Here is a 22,737-nt window from a genome sequence, read left to right as displayed (position 1 = left end):
GTCTTATGATAACTGAAACAATTGCCGATTGCTGTAAAAACCCATCTAGTTCACTAATGTCCTTTAGGGAAGAAAATCTGCTGGCCTACATGTGAATCCAGACACACAGCAATGTGCCTGACTCTTAAATGCCCTCTGAACAAGGGCAATTAGGGATGGTCAATAAATGCCAGCGACGCCCACATCCCATGAATGAATATAAAAAAAAATTAGGAGCAGAGTAGGCTACTCGGCCCCTCGATCCTGCTTTGCCATTTGATAAGATCATGGCTAATCTGATTGTTGCCTCAACGCTACCTTCATGTCTACCCCCTATAACCTTTGACTCCCTTGTTAATCAAGAGTCTATCTAACGTGCCTTAAAAATATTCCATGATCCTGGCTCCACTGCTCTTTGGGGAAGAGAATTCCAGACACTAATGACCCTCTGAGAGAAAAAAATTCTCGTCTCCGTCTTAAATGGGACCCTTTATTTTTAAACTGTCTCCCCTAGTTCTAGTCTCTCTCAAAGAGGGAAACATCCTCTCAGCATCCACCCTATCAAGTCCCCTCAGGATCTTTTATGTTTCAATAAGATCACATCTCATTCTTCTAAACTCCAATGGTTACAGGCCCAACCTTTCCTCACAAGACAACCCCTTCACTCCAGGAATCAGTCATGTGAAACTGTTTCTAATATTCTTTCTTTCTCGCCAATACCCCGTGCATCTGTAACAAAACTTCCCGACTTTTATATTCCATCCCCCTTGAAATAAACACCAACATTTCACTTGCCTTCCGAATCACTTGTTGTACCTGCATACCAAATTTATGTGATTCATGTACCAGTCGCACCCAGGTCCCTCTGTACCACAGAATTCTGTGATCTCTCGCTATTTAAATAATATGCAGCTTTTCTATTCTTCCTGCCAAAGTGGACAAGTTAACATTTCCCCACATCATACTCCCTCTGCCAATATTTTGCCCACTCACTTAACCTGTCCATTTACCTTTGCAGACTCCTTCTGCCCACTTCACAGCCTACTCTCCTACTTATCTTTGTGCCATCAGCAAATTTAGGAACCATACGTTCGATCCCTTCATCCAAGTCATTGATATAGGTTGTAAGTCGTTGAGGGCCCAGCACTGATCCCTGTGGCACTCCACTAGTTACAGCTCACCAACCTGAAAATGGCCCATTTAACCCTATTCCCTGCTTCCTGTTAGCTAACCAATCCTCCAACCATGCTAATACGTTACACCCTACACCATGAGCTCTTATTTTGTATAGTAACTTTGATGCGGAATGTTGTTAAATGCCTTTTGGAAATCCAAGTACACCACATCTACAGGCTCCCCTTTATCCACCTTGCTTGTTACTTCCCCAAATAACTCCAATAAATTAGTCAAACACAATTTCCTTCTCACAAAACCATGTTGGCTCTACCTGATTGCATTAAGATTTTCTAAGTGCCCTGCCATAACCTCCTTAATACTAGATTCCAGCACTTTTCCTATGACAGATGGTAGGCTAACAGGCTTGTAGTTTCCTGCTTTCTGTCTCCCTCCCTTTTTTAAATAGATATTATATTTGCTATTTTCCCATCTGATGGGACCTTTCCAGAATGGGAAGTTTGGAAAATTGCAACCGATGCATCTACTATCTCTACAGCTACTTCATTTAATCCTTAGGGTGCGGACCATCAAGTCCTGAGAACTTGTCAGGCTTTAGTTCTACTAGTTTTCTCAGTACCTTTTCCCTGGTGATTGTAATTGTTTTGAGTTCCTCCCTCCCTTTCACCTCTTGATTTACAAGTATTTCTGGGTTGTTATTTGTGTCTTCTACAGTGAAGACAGACACAAAATATATGTTCAATGCTTCTGCCATTCCTATATTTCCCATTCTCACTCTCTAAAAGACCAACGCTCCTTCTAATTTTGTTTTTCCTTTTTAAATAATTGTAGAAACTCTTACCATCTATTTTTATACTTCCAGCTAGCTTTCTCTCATACTCTAATTTCTCCCTCTTTCTTTTTAGTCATTCTTCGCTTGTTCTTAAATTCTGTCCAATTTTCTGACCTACCACTAATCTTCATGGAATTGTATGCTTTTTCTTTCAATTTGATACTATTTTTAACTTACTTAGTTAGCCATGGATGGTGCATCCTTATCCTAGAGTCTTTCTTTCTCACTTGAATGTAACTTTGTTGAGTGTTATGGAATATCTCCTTAAATGTCTGCATCTCTACTGTCCTCTCCATTAACCTAATTTCCCAATTCACTTTAGCCAGCTCTGTCTTCAAATCCTTGTAATTGCCTTTGTTTTAAATTTAAAACACTAGGCTTAGACCCTCTTTTCTCCCTCAAACTGAGTGCAAAATTCAATCATGTTATGATCACTGCTACCTAAAGACTCCTTCACTATGAATGAATTAATTAAACCTGTCTCATTGCACATTACCAGGTCTAGAATAACCTGCTCTCTGGTTAGCTCTAGAATGCGCTGCTATGACAAATTGTCCCGAATATACTCTATGAACTCACCTCCCAGGCTACATTTGCCAATCTGATTCATCCAATCTTTATGTGCATTAAAGTCCCCATGATTAATGCAATACCTTTCTACAACCCTCCCATTATTTATTCCTGTATATTCCATCCTACAGTGTGGTTACTGTTAGGGGACCTATAAACTACTCCCATAAGTGACTTCTTACCGTTGCTATTTCTTACCTCTACCCAAACTGATTCTACATCTTGATCTTTAGAACTAAGGCCACCTCTCACTATTGTACGAGTGTCATCTTTAATTAACAGAGCTACCCCTTTCTCCTTTTCCTAACTTCCTGTCCTTCTGAAACATCAAGCTACCTTGAATATTCAGGTCCCAGCCTTGGTCACCTTGCAGTCACACCTCTGTAATGGCTATCAGGTCATACATATTTATTTCTATTTGAACTGTCAATTCATCCATTTTGTTATGAATGCTATGTGCATTCAGATACAATGGCTTCAGTTCCATCATTTTACTATTTTTGCCAACTCTGGCCTTATCTGCTGGCACACTCTTAAGTTTGTACACTCTGTCCCTTCCTGCCAAGCTGTAATTATCATTACCCTTATTACTACTGTTATGAATAATGAATAATTTTTAAGTTGAAGAAAAATATAAAATATATATATTATATATATACATATATATGTATGTGTGTATATAGGTTGTTTGTGAGCCTTGGTACCTGGGAATCTGGATCGACTCCTGACCAATGGGTCAGGTCTTTTGGGTTTGTGTGTGTGTGTGTAATATATATATGTATATCAATATAATATATATATACACACACAAGTTTTAAAGGGGCTAAAAGTTTGGGGATTATGGGGAGAAAAACACAAAGTAGAAAAAACTTTATTGAGAAGGGACAGGAATTTTAAGCTCTCCGCTAAGAAAGACTACAAGGCGATTGGGGACAGTAGCTGACTGAATAGTCAGTTGTGGGACTCAGTAAAGCGATCAGTTTAGCAGAGGTGCTACTGGAAGACTGAGTTTAGGGAAATCATTTCTTTGCTCTGCATTTGAAGAAACAGTGAGTTTAGAGTGCGGTTTTTGGGTGTCTCTCGAGTTGGGTGAAAAGCAACAAGTGAATGCTCAGGAATTCATCGAAAGAAAACCATTTGCCACTGTGCCAGTTCCAAGCGAGAAGCCTTTGTGTCAAGCTAGTGGTAACTCTTCACTGATTTGTGTGTTTGTAAAGATATTGCTTGGGTAAAGAAAAAGTGTGAATTTGAAGTGTCCTCTTGTGTTTGTATAGAGATCTTTCCAACCTTTTGGTCTGGTGTAATATATTTCATTTTTCTTGTTTAATAAATATTTTGTTCTTTGCATTAAAAGTTCGTCTGCAGACTCCTATTAATTTGCTCAGTAACTTCCTGCCAGTTTCAAAAAAAAATTAGGATCTATCACGCCAGGTTTCACTCTGGGATTTGACGTGTCCTGTATTAATATCACTGGGATCATAATCCTACCTTGTTCTATTTCCTTGGCCTTTCCCTTTAATTTTCTCTAATGTGATCCCTCCCCCACCCCAACTATTTACTTTAAAGCTCTCTCTATATCCTAGTTATACGACTCGCAGGAACACTGGTCCCAGCTCAGTTCAGGTGAAGACCATCCCAAAGGTATAGCTCCGACTTTGCCCAGGACTGGTGCCAGTACCCCATGAACCAAAACCCATTTCTCCCTACTGACCTTTAGGTCACACATCATCTCCCTAATCTCACTACCCTGTGCCAATTTTCTCGTGGCTCAGGTAATAATCCAGAGATTTTTACCTTTGAGGTTTTGATTTTTAATTTGGCCCCTAGCTGCTCACATTTCCTAAGCATTTCTTACCTAGTCCTATCTATGTCATTGGTACCCACATGGACCACAACTACTGGATCCTCCCCCTCTGACTGCAAGTTCCTCTTCTGCCCTGAGCAGATATCCTGAAGATAAAAACAAAAAGCTAAAAGCTACTGCGGATGCTGGAAATCCAAAACAAAATAAAAACAGAATTACCTGGAAAAACTCAGCAAGTCTGGCAGCATCGGCGGAGAAGAAATCAGTCAACGTTTCGAGCCCTCATGGCCCTTCAGCAGAACTGAAGCATAGTTTCAACAAGGGAGAAATATAAATTGGTTTAAGGTGGGTGGGGGGGAAGAGACACATTGAGGGTGTGGTGTGAGCAGATAATCAAAAGATGTCAGAGACAAAAGGGTCAAAGAGGTGTTGAAGGTGGTGGTCTTTGTCTGAGAAAAGTGCTAATTAAGAATGCAAGACAGGATATTCAAAGTACAGCTCTAGTGGGGGTGGGGTGGAAAGACTAAAGGTTTTAGTTTTAGATTTAAAAATAATGGAAATAGGTGGGGAAAGAAGAATCTATATAAATTATTGAAAAAAAAGGCGGGTGGGGGGGGGAAAAGAAACGGGGTGGGGATGGGGGGAGGGGGAGTTTAAGATCTAAAGTTGTTGAATTCAATATTCAGCCCAGAAGGCTGTAAAGTGCCTAGTCGGAAGATGAGGTGCTGTTCCTCCAGTTTGCGTTGGGCTTCACTGGAACAATGCAGCAAGCCAAGGACAGACATGTGGGCAAGAGAACAGGGTGGAGTGTTAAAATGGCAAGCGACAGGGAGGTTTGGGTCTTTCTTGCGGACAGACCGCAGGTGTTCCGCAAAACGGTCGCCCAGTTTGCGTTTGGTCTCTCCAATGTAGAGGAGACCGCATTGGGAGCAACGAATGCAGTAGACTAAGTTAGGGGAAATGCAAGTGAAATGCTGCTTCACTTGAAAGGAGTGTTTGGGCCCTTGGACGGTGAGGAGAGAGGAAGTGAAGGGGCAGGTGTTGCATCTTCTGCGTGGGCATGGGGAGGTGCCATAAGTGGGGGTTGAGGAGTAGGGGGTGATGGAGGAGTGGACCAGGGTGTCCCGGAGGGAACGATCCCTACGGAATGCCGTCAAGGGGGGTGAAGGGAAGATGTGTTTGGTGGTGGCATCATGCTGGAGTTGGCGGAAATGGCGGAGGATGATCCTTTGAATGCGGAGGCTGGTGGGGTGATAAGTGAGGACAAGGGGGACCCTATCATGTTTCTGGGAAGGAGGAGAAGGCGTGAGGGAGGATGCGCGGGATATGGGCCGGACACGGTTGAGGGCCCTGTCAACGACCGTGGATGGAAAACCTCGGTTAAGGAAGAAGGAGGACATGTCAGAGGAGCTGTTTTTGAAGGTAGCGTCATCAGAACAGATGCAACGGAGGCGAAGGAACTGAGAGAATGGGATGGAGTCTTTACAGGAAGTGGGGTGTGAGGAGCTGTAGTCGAGGTAGCTGTGGGAGTCGGTAGGCTTGTAATGGATATTGGTGGACAGTCTATCATCAGAAATTGAGACAGAGAGGTCAAGGAAGAGAAGTGTCAGAGATGGACCATGTGAAGATGATGGAGGGGTGGAGATTGGAAGCAAAATTAATAAATTTTTCCAGGTCCCGACGAGAGCATGAAGCAGCACCGAAGTAATCATCGATGTACCGGAGAAAGAGTTGTGGGAGGGGGCCGGAGTAGGACTGGAACAAGGAATGTTCCACATACCCCATAAAGAGACAGGCATAGCTGGGGCCCATGCTGGTACCCATAGCCACACCTTTTATTTGGAGGAAGTGAGAGGAGTTAAAGGAGAAATTGTTCAGTGTGAGAACAAGTTCAGCCAGACGGAGGAGAGTAGTGGTGGATGGGGATTGTTGGGGCCTCTGTTCAAGGAAGAAGCTAAGGGCCCTCAGACCATCCTGGTGGGGGATGGAGGTGTAGAGGGATTGGACATCCATGGTGAAGAGGAAGCGGTTGGGGCCAGGGAACTGGAAATTGTTGATGTGACGTAAGGTGTCAGAGGAATCACGGATGTAGGTGGGAAGGGACTGGACAAGGGGAGAGAGAAGGGAGTCAAGATAACGAGAAATGAGTTCCGTGGGGCAGGAACAGGCTGACACGATCGGTCTGCCGGGACAGTTCTGTTTGTGGATTTTGGGTAGGAGGTAGAAGCGGGCCGTCCGAGGTTGGGCGACTATCAAGTTGGAAGCTGTGGGAGGAAGATCTCCAGAGGAGATGAGGTCAGTGACAGTCCTGGAAACAATGGCTTTATGTTCTGTGGTGGGGTCATGGTCCAGGGAGAGGTAGGAGGAAACGTCTGCGAGTTGACGCTCAGCCTCCGCGAGGTAGAGGTCAATGCGCCAGACAACAACAGTACCACCCTTGTCAGCGGGTTTGATGACAATGTTGGGGTTGGACCTGAGAGAACGGAGTGCAGTGAGTTCAGAGAGAGACAGATTAGAATGGGTGAGAGGAGCAGAGAAATTGAGACGGCTAATGTCACGCCGACAGTTCTCAATGAAAAGATCAAGAGAAGGTAAGAATCCAGAGGGAGGGGTCCAAGTGGAGGGAGAATATTGGAGGTGGGTAAAAGGATCCGTTGAACGGGGAGAGGACTCCTGCCCAAAGAAGTGAGCACGGAGACGAAGACGGCGGAAGAAGAGTTCAGCATCATGCCGAGCCCGAAATTCATTGAGATGAGGGCGTAAGGGTATGAAACTAAGTCCTTTGCTGAGCACTGAATGTTCAGCATCGGAGAGGGGAAGGTCAGGGGGTATAGTGAATACGCGGCTGGGGCTGGGATTGGAAGATGGGGTGAGGACGGAGGGACAAGCAGGGGTGGAGGGTCCCCGATGGGTGTTGGAGTCGATGAGCAACAATCCTCATCCACCACTACTCTCCTCCGTCTGGCTGAACTTGTTCTCACACTGAACAATTTCTCCTTTAACTCCTCTCACTTCCTCCAAATAAAAGGTGTGGCTATGGGTACCCGCATGGGCCCCAGCTATGCCTGTCTCTTTATGGGGTATGTGGAACATTCCTTGTTCCAGTCCTACTCCGGCCCCCTCCCACAACTCTTTCTCCGGTACATCGATGATTACTTCGGTGCTGCTTCATGCTCTCGTCGGGACCTGGAAAAATTTATTAATTTTGCTTCCAATCTCCACCCCTCCATCATCTTCACATGGTCCATCTCTGACACTTCTCTTCCCTTCCTTGACCTCTCTGTCTCAATTTCTGATGATAGACTGTCCACCAATATCCATTACAAGCCTACCGACTCCCACAGCTACCTCGACTACAGCTCCTCACACCCCGCTTCCTGTAAAGACTCCATCCCATTCTCTCAGTTCCTTCGCCTCCGTCGCATCTGTTCTGATGACGCTACCTTCAAAAACAGCTCCTCTGACATGTCCTCCTTCTTCCTTAACCGAGGTTTTCCATCCACGGTCGTTGACAGGGCCCTCAACCGTGTCCGGCCCATATCCCGCGCATCCTCCCTCACGCCTTCTCCTCCTTCCCAGAAACATGATAGGGTCCCCCTTGTCCTCACTTATCACCCCACCAGCCTCCGCATTCAAAGGATCATCCTCCGCCATTTCCGCCAACTCCAGCATGATGCCACCACCAAACACATCTTCCCTTCACCCCCCTTGACGGCATTCCGTAGGGATCGTTCCCTCCGGGACACCCTGGTCCACTCCTCCATCACCCCCTACTCCTCAACCCCCACTTATGGCACCTCCCCATGCCCACGCAGAAGATGCAACACCTGCCCCTTCACTTCCTCTCTCCTCACCGTCCAAGGGCCCAAACACTCCTTTCAAGTGAAGCAGCATTTCACTTGCATTTCCCCTAACTTAGTCTACTGCATTCGTTGCTCCCAATGCGGTCTCCTCTACATTGGAGAGACCAAACGCAAACTGGGCGACCGTTTTGCGGAACACCTGCGGTCTGTCCGCAAGAAAGACCCAAACCTCCCTGTCGCTTGCCATTTTAACACTCCACCCTGTTCTCTTGCCCACATGTCTGTCCTTGGCTTGCTGCATTGTTCCAGTGAAGCCCAACGCAAACTGGAGGAACAGCACCTCATCTTCCGACTAGGCACTTTACAGCCTTCTGGGCTGAATATTGAATTCAACAACTTTAGATCTTAAACTCCCCCTCCCCCCATCCCCACCCCGTTTCTTTTCCCCCCCCCACCCGCCTTTTTTTTCAATAATTTATATAGATTCTTCTTTCCCCACCTATTTCCATTATTTTTAAATCTAAAACTAAAACCTTTAGTCTTTCCACCCCACCCCCACTAGAGCTGTACTTTGAATATCCTGTCTTGCATTCTTAATTAGCACTTTTCTCAGACAAAGACCACCACCTTCAACACCTCTTTGACCCTTTTGTCTCTGACATCTTTTGATTATCTGCTCACACCACACCCTCAATGTGTCTCTTCCCCCCCACCCACCTTAAACCAATTTATATTTCTCCCTTGTTGAAACTATGCTTCAGTTCTGCTGAAGGGCCATGAGGGCTCGAAACGTTGACTGATTTCTTCTCCACCGATGCTGCCAGACTTGCTGAGTTTTTCCAGGTAATTCTGTTTTTATTTTGTTTCAGATATCCTGAACCCTGGTGTGGGCTCTCGCTCAGAGAACTGTGTCTATCCCCCTGACTATATTATCCCCGATTACCATCACATTCCTATTTTTTCCCCCTGCTTGAATGATTCCCGTACCACGGTGCTATGGTCAACTCACTCATCCACACTGCAGCCCCCGCTCTCATCCTTACAAGCTGCAAGAACATAGAATCTGGTGGACAATTGCAAGGGCTTAGGGTGCTGCCTTCTCGATCCCCTTACTTGCCTCACTCACAGTCACATCCTCCTGTCCCTGACCAAATCAGAAGACCCTAGCCTAAGTGGTGAGACTGTCCCCCTCCCTGATGCACCACAGTGTCTGTCCCTCAGCCTCCTGTGTTGGAGAAGGAAACAGTTAACTCACAAGGAGTTCAGTTGGTAATTATCAGTTAACTAGCTAAGTACCCATTATAAGAGAGAAAACTAGTGAGTCAAATTATCTGTAGAGTTTTATGGATCAAAAATAAAACTCTGTTGGAAGGAGCTAGTCTTAGTCTTTAGCTTTATTTCAAGCAGGTATTGTGACTCTATCCGTGGTAGCAGAGGATGGTTGCTGCTTGTCAGTAAAAGGTTGGAAACTAAGCTTTCTTCGGACAAAAGACTGTATTTGGAGTTAGCTTTGAGAAGAGCGGTTTGGATCAAGTTTGGAGAGTGGCTGAATCAAAATGTAGAGTTTCGGGGTATGATTACCCACCGATGTTTTCTGAGAGTGAACGCTATGAGCAATGGAAGAACGAAGTAACTACATGAACATGGGTTACGTCCTTGCCAAGGTAAAAATAGGAAATGGCCTTGGCACTTTTGTTACCACACAGAAGTAAAATAAGAGACAAAGTATATTCAGAGTTGGAGCCTGAACATTTGAACATAGATGAAGGTTTGGAAACTTCATTAGATTTTATGGATAAGATCTATCAAAAAGATGATTTATTATTTGCTTACAAAACACTTGACAAATTTAGAAAGTTGGAGGATAGTTCCATAGAAGATTACATAATGGAAGTCAGTAGACTATATGCAAGATTGCAAAGGTTCCGCCTAGAAATTCCCCAGTCAGTGCTGGCACTTATGTTGCTAGACTGTGCCAGAGTATCCAATATGGACAGGCTTCTAGCTCTGATGGGAGTTAAATTTGCGGAAAGACACACACTGCTAGAACAGATGTCAGGAGCTCTTCTTAAAAAAAAAAAAATCCCTCGGAAAACATTCCTTTCCGGCAGCATTCGTGACGCAAATGGGTCATTTGGCGGTATGACAGAAAACGGAGGACACAATGTTAACGGGATGGCAAGATCGTCTCGAGACAGGGCGCAGGCGTCAGTACAAAAGGAGATTTGTAACTAGAAACAATGAGGGCAGAAACACCTTTGACAGTTACGGCAGGAGAAAAGAACTGGGGAATTACAACAAAAGAACGAACCCCAGAAACGCCCAGGGCATGGTCAATCATTGTTTTAGATGCGATTCAAAATATCATTATGCAATGAACTGTCCTAAAAGATATAATAAGGTGTTCCAAATTAAACACGAGACCAAAGACTCAGAAGAAGAAGGTGGAGATATTGACCAAAGAGAGGGCATTGTATTAGTTACAGGAAGTTTCAGCCTGGTGGATGCAGAGTCCTTCAACTGTGCAGTGCTAGATAGCGGATGCATGTCTGCTGTGTGTGGAATAGGCTGGTCAAAAGGCTACTTAAATGACAAGGATCGGAATAAGGTTAAGGAATTTGAGAGTTCCACCAGCTTTAGATTTGGAGATGATAATACCCTAAAATCCTTAAAAGGGGCAGTGATTCCCTATAAGATAGCTGGAGTTAATCCTTTCACCAGCATGGACATAGTGTCCAGCGAAATACCGTTACTGTTGAGCAGACCATCGATAAAGAAAGCGCAAATGAAGCTTGAAGTGGAAAATGACAAGGCCATTGTATTTGGAAAACCTGTGGATTTGTAATTTACGCAATCTGGACACTATTGTATTCCTTTAACGAAACCTAACTTTTCTACTAAGGAGATTAAAGAAGTGTTATTAGCATCAAGGGATAGGAATTTGGAAGACAAAAAGCAAATTGTGTTAAAATTGCATCGGCAGGTTGTCCACCCGTCTTTGTAAAGATTAAAAATCTTGCTAAGGGATGGAGAGTATGCTAGACTTGTAGAGTAGATAAGTAATAGGTGTGATATATGTAAGAAATACAGAAGGACACCGTCGTGGTCCATAGCGAGTCTACTCTTAGCGAGGGATTTCAGTGAAGTTGTGGTGATGGATTTAAAGTTGTGGGATAAAGAAAAGAAATTCTTTATCTTACATTTCGTAGATTTGGCCACAAGGTTTAGCCAGTCGACACAGTAAGAAAAAGAAAAGAATTGTGGATCAAGTAATGGAAAAATGGACTGGATTGGGACCACCGGCAAAATTCCTCACTGATAATTCCGGGGGGGGCTGGAATTTGCTAACAATGAGTTTGGGATATGTGCAAAAACGTGAATATAATAGTTATGAATACAGCAGCAGAAAGCTCTTTTAGTAACTGAGTGTGTGAAAGAAATCACGCGGTGATACATGAGATGCTTCATAAAATATTGGCGGATAGACCAAACTGTAAATTAACATCAGCTCTAGCATGGGCTGTTCATGCCAAGAATTCACTGCAGATGGCTGGGGGCTATAGTCCATATCAGTTGGTTTTTGGTAGAAACTCAAAAATTCCTTCAGTCCTGAGTGATCAGCTCCCAGCTTGGGAGGGAACTACGATTAGCACCACCTTTTCTGAGCATTTAAATGCACTCCACGTGAGTAGAAGGCTGTTCTTCAAAGCCGAGAATTCAATGAGCTCTTAGGCACAATATACGAACATCTGAAACAAATTTTTAATCAGGGAGACATGATATACTGTAAGAGAGGACTTAACAAGTGAAAAGGCCCAGGGAAGATTATAAGTAAAAATAGTAAAACAGTCATTTTACAATATGGGAACCAGACTATTCAGGTACGCTCATCAAGGTTAGTTGGCATGGATTACAAATTTGCAGGTCTGGAAAGAGTTGTAGGAAGGGACAAGGAACCATGTACTTCTCATACCCATATGTTCCATGATTGTGAGGGCCAGGTTGCTGAGGTTGACAGGGTGTCTGAAGATGGAGACAGTAATTCAGACGAAGATGACGAGGCAATTTGTCCCAGAGGGCAACTGCCAAAAGCTGGCACTAAAGTTACATACTTGCCAGAAGGGGCCAGTCAATGGAGGGATGCGACGATTGTAGGTAGAGCAGGGAAGGCCATGGGAAAATATAAAAACTGGTTAAATGTACAAGATAAAGGACAGGAGGTTAGGCCTATCAATTGGGAACATGAAGTACAAAAATGGAAGGCACAAAAATACATTATCAGTTCAGACAGTGGGTCTGGGAGTGAACATGCCTTAAGGAAGAGATCATGAATAGTTGAAAGAACATCTATAAATATGAAAGGGAGATCAAGCAGTAACAGACTGGAGCGTGATAGAAGGCAGGATAGAGGACATAGCTTAATGAGGTCAAGGAATATGGCACAGATTGGTAATGCTACAAGGAGCAGAAGCCCATGTGATCGAGAAGTCTTAGTAGCTTCAAACAAATTAGATGATAAATTAGAGATGCCAAACAGCAAGAACTACATAGTTGGAAAGAATTTGGGGTATACACAGAGGTGCCAGAAAGAGGACAACCAGCTCTGTCTCATAGATGGACATGCACGGAAAAGGTGCTTTCTGATGGGACTTAAAAAGCTAAAGCCAGGCTAGTGACATGAGGGTTTGAAGAAAAATTGGGTGAACAGGGTATAAGAGTAGATTCACCTACTCCAAGGGAAAGTTATGCTGGAGACCTTCTTGGCTCTGTTAGCTACAGATGCTTGAGAATGCAAGTCCATTGATATTAAAGCTGCCTTTTTGCAGGGACACCAACTTCCCTTTGAAGTTTTACTCTGGCCACTGAAAGAGGTGCCAAACGCAGAAGGGACACTCTGGAAGCTAAATAAATGCGTATACGGTCTGAATGATGCCTCCAGAGTTTGGTATTTCTCAGTGAGGTCAGCTTTGTTAAAGTTGGGCTGTCTTCAGTTGGAAGCAGACCCAGCTAAGTTTTATGGGCACCATGGAGGAAAACTTGCAGGCATCTTTATGATGCATGTAGATGATTTTTTTTGTGGGGTGGTAGTAACGAATTTGAAACAGTTGTCATTAATAGGCTCAGAACGGAGTTTAAAATTGGAAGTCAGGCTTCTGGTGCGTTTAAGTATGTTGGATTAGAAATCAGACAGAGCGGCTCAGATATTGTGACTTTAACATCAGCAATCCTACTTAGAAGATGTCAATCCCATTGCAATTAGTCATGGTAGGGCCTCCCAGAAAAATACAGCTGCTTCTGAAATGGAAAAAGAGGAACTCAAGTCTTAATTGGGCAACTCAATTGGCTAGACGAACAAGCAAGGCCAGATGTCAGTTTTGACATTTTGGAATTGAGCACTAAATGAGTGATCCCAAGGGTGAAGAAATCATTTGAACAAACAAAACATTGATGAAATTGAAAACAGAGCAGTGTGTTTTGAAATTCCCATCTTTGGACGGCCTTAGAAAAATGAAACTGTGTTTAGTGACGCGTTTTATGCAAACCTATGTGATAGATTTTCCAGTGCGTGAGGATTTATAATATTTCTGAGAGGCAGAAAAGGTGAATGTTGCCCTTTGGCATGGGAAGTGAAAAAAATACGACGAGTTGTAAAAAGTGCGTTGGCAGCAGAGCTCCTGTTGAGGCAGTAGATATGGCATTCTTTATATCAAAAATGCTGGCAGAAATTTTACATGGAAAAGGATGTTTGGGAACGGTACCTATCGAATGTCTTATAGACAATAAGCCACTTTGGGAAAATGTTCACTTTATGAAATGTGTTCACAAAGAGATTTGCGAATTGACATTGCAAGCTTAAAACAGATGCTAGAGAATAAGGAGGTTGCCAAGATCAAATGGATTGATAGCAGCTACCAATTGTCAGACTGCTTCACGAAAATGAGTTATTGGAGATCTTTTCCTTTGAGAAGACAAAAAAGGAACATTCTTTTTGTGTGGACATTTCTATATGTGTTCTTTTTTTAAGAAGTGGGAATATGGAAGATTTATTGAATGGAAAAATATATCGATGAATGTGTTATGGAAAAGATTATCTTTTATCGATACATATACTTAAGGGTTACTTTCATCTTAAGAAAAGGGGAATCTGTTGGGGAAGGAAACAGTTAACTCACAAGGAGTTCAATTGGTAATTCAGTTAACTAGCCAAGTACTCATTCGAATGCATAAAAGGGAAAACAGGTGAGACGAATTCTCTGTAGAGTTTTATTGACCAAAAATAAAACTCTGTTGGAAGAAGCCAGTCTTAATCTTTATCTTTATTTCGAGCAGGTATTGTGACTCTATCCTGATAATTGACTCTGAGCCAAAGCTCTCTGTTCATTTTTCTTCCATTCTCATTACCTTGCTTTCTGTACCTGAGCTGACATTGAATTCGTGTTTCTAACTGACACTCCCCAGTTCAGATTATGTACTGAGCATCTCATAGCCCTTCCGTCTGATTGGTTAAAGAGACACGCCATTGCTTGCCCTGTTCACACAGGTCCCAGGTGGCCCATAGAGAGCACTGTGCCATTACCATCTCCCACTTGCAACAAGTGCAAATTCTCAGAAATTAAACAGCTTGTCTAACATACAGGGGTTTTGTTCAATGCAGGTTATGTTAGATTCAAGCCCATGGCTGTGACATGTGTATTGTAGAATGACTAGGAACACAAGGACCACCCTGCTCTCTCCATCGTGGCTGTAAAGCAAAGCTTTTTTACTTAAGTTACCCCACTCGTTTCTTGGGGCTTTCTCCTTCTTTCCTCTGAATCTTTGCAGTTGTGAAGTTCTTGGCTGCTGACAGGACAAGCAAGGAAATCTGCCCGTGCTGTGGTCCCATTATAGTAAAAATGGAATTTAGCTTCTTCCAGCAATGACTCCACCACATGTTGAGAATTTATTGCAGCTGTGCGGTTTGGGAGTCAATGTACAATAATGAAATTACTTTTAAATGTTCCCTGCACAGGAAAAAGAGCAAGTATGAGCCAGCCTGTAATGTTATTTCCTAACTTCTAAAACAAATGTACAACTCATTCCTTCGGTAAGTGGCAGCCTTTCACAAAACTTCAATTAGTTCAGTTTGACTTGGGTTTCCTAGCCAGAGGACAGTTCTTCAGCAGAGAGTCCAGACTGTGAATATCAACCAGGCAGGACATCATAGCCGATCCCTGTTCTGTCTTCACCCAATATTCACAGGCATCCCTTGCGTGTAGTTAGGAATGGGAACCCCGGCTGATGGTTTTCTCCTCAGGTCCCCTGTGACTCCCTTCGCACAGAAATGAACTAAATCAGCACGGACCAGGATTTGATCCAGAGACCCTTCTCCTCTGCATAAGCTCAGAGCCACGCCAGGCACTGCAGGTTCTGAATGAGCAATTTTTGCAGCAGTGATTCAATGACAATGAAAAGACTCTAAGAAGCAGAATGCACCCCCCACTCACCCCCCCCCCCCCCCCCCCCCCCCCCCGCCCGCCCCACATTCTGCAGCCTTCTGTCTCCCAAAATGATAGCTTGTGCTGGGGTGATCAGCCTCCAGAGATCCAGGCATTTGGCAGCTTTCTCTCAGTTGTCTGTGTCGATGTCCGCCATATTCATATCTCTCTTGCAGGTATAAGACCATAAGACATAGCAGCAAAAATTTGGCCATTCGGCCCATCGAGTCTGCTCCGCCATTCAATCATGGCTGATAAGTTTCTCAACCCCATTCTCCCGCCTTCTCCCCGTAACCTTTGATCCCCTTACCCATCAATCTATCTCGGTCTTAAATACACTCAATGACCTGGCCTCCACAGTCTTCTGTGGCAATGAATTCCATAGATTCACCACTCTCTGGCTAAAGAAGTTTCTCCTCATCTCTGTTCTAAAAGGTCTACCCTTTACTCTGAGGCTGTGCCCTCGGGTCCTAGTCTCTCCTACTAATGGAAACATCTTCCCCACGTCCACTCTATCCAGGCCTTTCAGTATTCTGTAAGTTTCAATCAGATCTCCCCTCATCCTTCTAAACTCCATTGAGTATAGATCCAGAGTCCTCAAACGTTCCTCATATGTATCAGTGATAAATAGATCACAAGCCAAATGATGAAGTATGAATAAAAACAAAAAGCTAAAAGCTACTGCGGATGCTGGAAATCCAAAACAAAAACAGAATTACCTGGAAAAACTCAGCAGGTCTGGCAGCATCGGTGGAGAAGAAAAGAGTTGACGTTTCGAGTCCTCATGACCCTTCGGCAGAACTGAAGTATAGTTAGGAGAGAGGTGAAATATAAGCTGGTCTAAGGTGGGGGGCGGGGGGAGAGAGAAGTTGAGGGTGGGGTGGTTGTGGGGACAAGCAAGCAGTGATAGGAGCAGATAATCAAAAGATGTCACAGACAAAAGGATCAAACAGGTGTTGAAGGTGGTGATATTATCTAAGAAAAGTGCTAATTAAGAATGGATGGCAGGATACTCAAGGTACAGCTCTAGTGGGGGTGGGGTGGAAAGACTAACAAGGTATTAGTTGTAGATTTAAAAATAATGGAAATAGGTGGGAAAAGAATCTATATAAATTATATAGATGAAGATGCAACACCTGCCCCTTCACTTCCTCTCTCCTCACCGTCCAAGGGCCCAAACACTCCTTTCAAGTGAAGCAGCATTTCACTTGCATTTCCCCTAACTTAGTCTACTGCATTCGTTGCTCCCAATGCGGTCTCCTCTACATTGGAGAGACCAAACGCAAACTGGGCGACCGCTTTGTAGAACACCTGCGGTCTGTCCGCAAGAAAGACCCAAACCTCCCTGTCGCTTGCCATTTTAACACTCCACCCTGCTCTCTTGCCTACATGTCTGTCCTTGGCTTGCTGCATTGTTCCAGCGAAGCCCAACGCAAACTGGAGGAACAGCACCTCATCTTCCGACTAGGCACTTTACAGCCTTCCGGGCTGAATATTGAATTCAACAACTTTAGATCTTAAACTCCCCCTCTCCCCATCCCCACCCCGTTTCTTCCCCCTCCCTTTTTTTTTCAATAATTTATATAGATTTTTCTTTTCCCACCTATTTCCATTATTTTTAAATCTACAACTAATACCTTGTTAGTCTTTCCACCCCACCCCCACTAGAGCTGTACCTTGAGTATCCTGCCATCCATTCTTAATTAGCACTTTTCTTAGATAATATCACCACCTTCAACACCTGTTTGATCCTTTTGTCTGTGACATCTTTTGATTATCTGCTCCTATCACTGCTTGCTTGTCCCCACAACCACCCCACCCTCAACTTCTCTCTCCCCCCGCCCCCCACCTTAGACCAGCTTATATTTCACCTCTCTCCTAACTATACTTCAGTTCTGCCGAAGGGTCATGAGGACTCGAAACGTCAACTCTTTTCTTCTCCACCGATGCTGCCAGACCTGCTGAGTTTTTCCAGGTAATTCTGTTTTTGTGATGAAGTATGAAATTGGAGGCAAATATTTTTCTTGATAGTCGGTTTATTCGGAATGCAGCATTACATATCTCTCCTTCCTGCCAATGCCCGAGTGAGCTCAGTCCCTCTTTATATGTGCTCAAGATGCTTAATCAATACCCTCCACCTGTTTATCTTAAACCTTAGCAATACAATTAACATATCAACAATAGGTAGAATACAAATCTAATACTGCCGTTTTAATATTGACCTCTAACCTCATCCAGTTGAAAAAACCTCATCGACTTGAAATGTTATCAACTATATTTCTCTCTGCACAAATGCTGCCAGATCTGCTGAGTGTTTTCCAGCATTTGCTATTTTAATTGCTGTTGCTCAGAGCTCATTGATCCTTCAATGTTCTTACACAGGAACAGGCCATTTGGCCCAACTAGTCTATGCGACATTTATTACTCTCCTCTCATTGTCTCATCTCAGCCTTTCAGTCAATCTTTCTACTGAGCCCTACTTCTCTCATTGCCTTTAAGAAGGGACCGAGATACAAACATACAAATATGCGAACTAGGAGCAGGAGTAGGTCAAGATGAGCAACAAAGAGGATTCCTGGTGTTTAACACTGTCTTAGCGCTCAAAGGGAAATTGTACAAGAACTGCATTAGGACTATTGTGAAGGAAAAGACAGAACAGAGAGGAATTTCATTCGAACATCCCACAGAGACTGTGTTATTTCCAGAGTCAGACAGACTGCAGAGCCCACAGTCAATCATCTTGGAAAGCCACCACAGTCTGTTTAGATTGGACAACAATGCTCAAAGCAATATGGGAGCTACCACTCATTGCCAATGTTAGATTCTGCCCAATGGAAAAGAGGTCAGCCCTCACACACTGCAAAACATGGTCTTCGAGGTTAGCTAACCATGTGCAAGATATGCAGTAACACTTGCATAAACTCTTGAAATAGTTTCTCTATTAAAAAGGTTAGCATCGCAAATGTTTTTCTTTAATCTGCATTTAAAGAAGCCTTTTGAAGGTTCTAGCTATTGCTTGTACAGTTCCGATGGGGTGGGGTGGGGCGGGGTGGGGGGTTGTGCTCTGCTGTGCTCAAAATCAATGATAATATCAAAAAAAAAGACGAAAATCCAAATTTGACCTCGACCTCAAAGCAGCCGGAAGCCAAAGTTCAGTTCCTAACCGCACAGCAGCAGGTTCAAATCGGAGAACGAGCACTCACATTCCCAGAAGATCTGAAAATGTTGGTAATCAGGAATAAAAGTAGAAAAACTGAAAGAAAGGGTAACACTGTCAATGGGACCCTTTATTAATAGGGGCATAGAGTACAAAAGCAAGGAACTTAGTTAAACCTGTATAAAACACTGGTTCACCCTCAACTGGAGTGTTGCGTCCAGTTCTGAGCACCACACTTTAGGCAGGATATGAAGGCTTTAGATAGAGTGCAGACAAGATTCATGAGAATGATTCCAGGGATGGGGAAACTTCAGTTATGTATATAGATTGGAGAAGTTGGGGCTGTTCTCCTTGGAAAAGAGAAGGGTGGAGAAGAGATTTGATAGAGATGTTCAAAATCATGAGGGGTCTGCACAGGGTAGATAGGGAGAAACTGTTCCCATTGGTGGGAGGATCGAGAACCAGAAAGCATAGGTTTAAAGTAATTGGCAAAAGAAGCAATGGTGACATGGGGGAAAACTTCTTCATGCAGCAGTGGTTAGGATCTGTTATGCATTGCCTGAGAGTGTGGTGGAGGCAGATTCAATTGTGGCTTTCAAAAGGGAATTGAATCATTATCTGGAGAGGAAATATTTTCAGGGCTACGAGGGAAAAGCAGGGGAGTAGCACTGGGTGAACTGCCCTTGCAGAGAGCTGGCACCAACAAGATGGGCTGAATGGCCTCTTTCTGTGCTGTAACTATTCTATGATTCTTAATCATCAATGGCACTGGATGCCACTGTAATTTAGAGACTGGCTTTTCACCTCTGAGACCAATGTTCCGTTCCAAAGCACACTGATGGCAAGATATTCTTATCTACCACATACTGCAAGAGTGCCACGCGCAATGAATTTGGACAGTCTCAAAGTTCCTAATACAGATAGAGCCACACAGCTTCCAGCTGGCTTGATCTCAGTGATAGAGGCCAAAGCTGGCTGGTGTGGGGAATATAAAAACACCGCACCAATGTAGATGGGAGCTTCTTCTGTAGTTGGGGCTCAGCCACGCTGTGTTTAACCACCAGCGACATTTTACTACAGGGATATTTACTCTGCGATTAACCACCAGCCTGGAATGAATGATGACAACACCAGGTGTCCAACATCCTACGTCAGTGACACCCCCTCACTGCGATCAGTGTACATGCCAACCGGAAAAGCAGTAACAGCTGCAAACAAGCTGACACAGCCCCCCCAAAACTGACATCTCAAGGACTACCCTCCTTCTCAGCCAAATAGGTAAAAACAAACAGTTACACGGACTTCATAATTTAAGCTGCAAGTATATCCAACATTGCTTGACTCAGTCTGGGGGAAAACCATTTCTGAACACGTGAAGGAAAAATCCTAACGGTTGAAACACAAAATATTTTTTGAATCGATGATGGCAGCGGGCATTGCATTATATTAAGGGGAGGTGGTGGCAATAGTGGTATTGTCACTGGGCTAGTATTCCAGGAGACCCAGGGTAATGTTCCGGGGGACTGGGGGCTTCGAATCCCATTACGGCAGATTTGAATTCAATAAAAGTCTACGAAACCATTGTCGATAGTCGAAAAACCCATCTGGTTCACTAAGGTCCTTTAGGGAAGGAAATCTGCCATCCTTACCTTGTCTGACCTACATGTGACTCCAGGCCCACAGCAATATGGTTGACTCTTAAATGCCCCTCTGCACAAGGGCAATTAGTGATGGGCAATAAATGCTAGCCCAGCCAACAATGCCCACATCCCACGAGCGAATAAAATGCGTCCAGGTGAATTTTATTGAAAACTCATTCCTCTTTGGAATGAATTATTTATTATTAACCTTTAAAAATTTCTTCGATCCCAGTACCAGTAGCAGCTGATAATCTATAACTGGGAGAAGCAGAAGTCCTTTTAATTGATTTTCTGAAGGCAAAATTGCCTAATTGCAAATTAGGGATTTGAAACCTATCTGACTGCCTGTGGGATTATTCCTGTCGGGGCTGTAGGAAGCAAACTCTGCACACTTCGAAATACTGCCCCAAGGGTCATCTGGAGACCATGGCTATAACAGTTATTCTCAAAATGGTGCTTTCTGGTTCATTTTAATCATTTGTATTTCACAATTGCTTGGCTAGGTTAAAACCTGAGTGACATTTGGGCTTTATTTGTATTTTTCTTTTATTCATTTACAGGATGTGGGCTTCGCTGGCTGGGCCAGCATTTATTGCCCCCGTCCCTAATTGCCCTTGAGAAGGTGGTGGTGAGCTGTCTTCTTGAACCGCTGCAGTCCATGTGGTCTAGGTACACTCACTGTGCTGTTAGGGAGGGAGTTCCAGGATTTTGACCCAGCAACAGATCACTTCCCCAAACACTGCCTCAAGCTTCACTTCCAAATTTCACACACCCCACCACCCCCACCCCACCGCCGACCCCGTCCACAGAAACACTTCACCTTATTCTGGATCAATTTCAGAGGAACTTTCTCCCCACCCTTGTCACTGACACAGTGCCTTCTGTGCACTTTGCGCTGGGTTCTTTGAGAGGCCTTGATGTAGCACAGTGGCAGAGGCTGGTCCGGTGGGATCGGGGTGGTGGGGGTGGCTGGCAAGGGGACTTGCGAAAAAATGTCATCGCTTGTGCCTCACAGTGACTGTGCTCTGCTATTGGCTGCTTGTGGAACTTTGTGCGTGAAGATGCTGAACCTCCTTTCCCTCGGTTCAAAGAGGACTCCCCAGAGATGTTCTGCATTGAGTCTCGGACCTACACTTTGGTTTCTTAAGAACTGTATTAATAAAGCTGCAGACCTGATTATGGTGGGAAGTATTTGGACAATTGGGATTCCATATCGCAAGAGGGAATGGGAAGAGGTGTGCAAAATTCCAGCGGTGCAAATCAGGAGTAAAAGGCAAGAAGTTTAATTAATTAATTAATACATTTCTCACATTACAATTGTGACTACACCTCAAAAGCTGTCCATTGACTGTAACTCGCAGTGGGACATCCCAAGGTTATGAAAAGCACTTAATAAACGTAAGTTCTTTTTATTCATTAGAATGCTCTCACTGATTTCACTTTTGTCCACTTTTACAATGGTCAACAATACAATTCAAGCTGCCCTATTATCCACCGATAATCCAGATAACTGCAACATCTCAGCACTGAGTCAATCTAACTTTGAGAATTGTTGATGTATTAACCACTATCTATTCAGTAGGGTCAGAGTTCAAGGGGCGATGGTCAAAACGTGATCAGCACTAACCTGCACGTACAGATCCCGCAGCTCTCTCTGGAATTTCTTCGGATCGGAGGTGACAGTAACAGGACCAATCTCTGCAGAAGAGGAAAGAAGAACAATTAGCGCAGCCCATTCCCCACAAATTCCACTTACCAATGTTGGTGAATCTCATGCTCAATGAATTTTTAAAAATATATCCATTCATGGGATGCGGGCGTCACTGGTTAGGCCAGCATTTATTGCCCACCCCTAATTGCCCTCGAGAAGGTGGTGATGAGCTGCCTTCTTGAACCGCTGCATTCCATATAGTGTAGGTACATCCACAGTGCTGTTAGGGAGGGAGTTCCAGGATTTTGACCCAGTGACAGTCAAGGAACAGCGATATATTTCCAAGTCAGGATGGTGAGTGGCTTGGTGGAGAACTTCCAGGTGGTGGTGTTCCCATGTGTCTGCCGCCCTTGTCCTTCTAGATGGTAGAGGTCGTGGGTTTGGAAGTTGCTGTCTAAGGAGGCTTGGTGAATTTCTGCAGTGCATCTTGTAGATGGTACACACTGCTGCCACTGTGCATCGGTGGTGGAGGGAGTGAATGTTTGTGGATGTGGTGCCAATCAAGCGGGCTGCTTTGTCCTGGATGGTGTCAAGCTTCTTAAGTGTTGTTGGAGCTGCACTCACCCAGGCAAGTAGAGAGGCACATTAAGCGATTTGAAAGGGGTTTTTCCCTAATGATGGATACAAAGCGA

The 22,737-nt window shown here is 44.1% G+C and overlaps 1 protein-coding gene across 1 annotated transcript in view; it reads right to left on the bottom strand.

The window, feature by feature from the left end:
• LOC144686126 (hemicentin-1-like) overlaps positions 1-22,169 on the bottom strand; it is a 418,005-nt gene extending 395,836 nt beyond the window's left edge. The window contains 2 exon segments of the mRNA XM_078551270.1: positions 22,022-22,092; positions 22,151-22,169. Coding sequence (XP_078407396.1) covers positions 22,022-22,092; positions 22,151-22,169 — 90 coding nt within the window.
• Between the last annotated feature and the right edge of the window lie 568 nt (positions 22,170-22,737).

This window comes from Cetorhinus maximus, chromosome 10, assembly GCF_964194155.1.
Source record: "Cetorhinus maximus chromosome 10, sCetMax3.hap1.1, whole genome shotgun sequence".
Lineage (NCBI taxonomy): Eukaryota > Metazoa > Chordata > Chondrichthyes > Lamniformes > Cetorhinidae > Cetorhinus > Cetorhinus maximus.
Note: the sequence above shows the minus strand (reverse complement) of the source record. Positions and strands in the feature narration are given on the sequence as shown.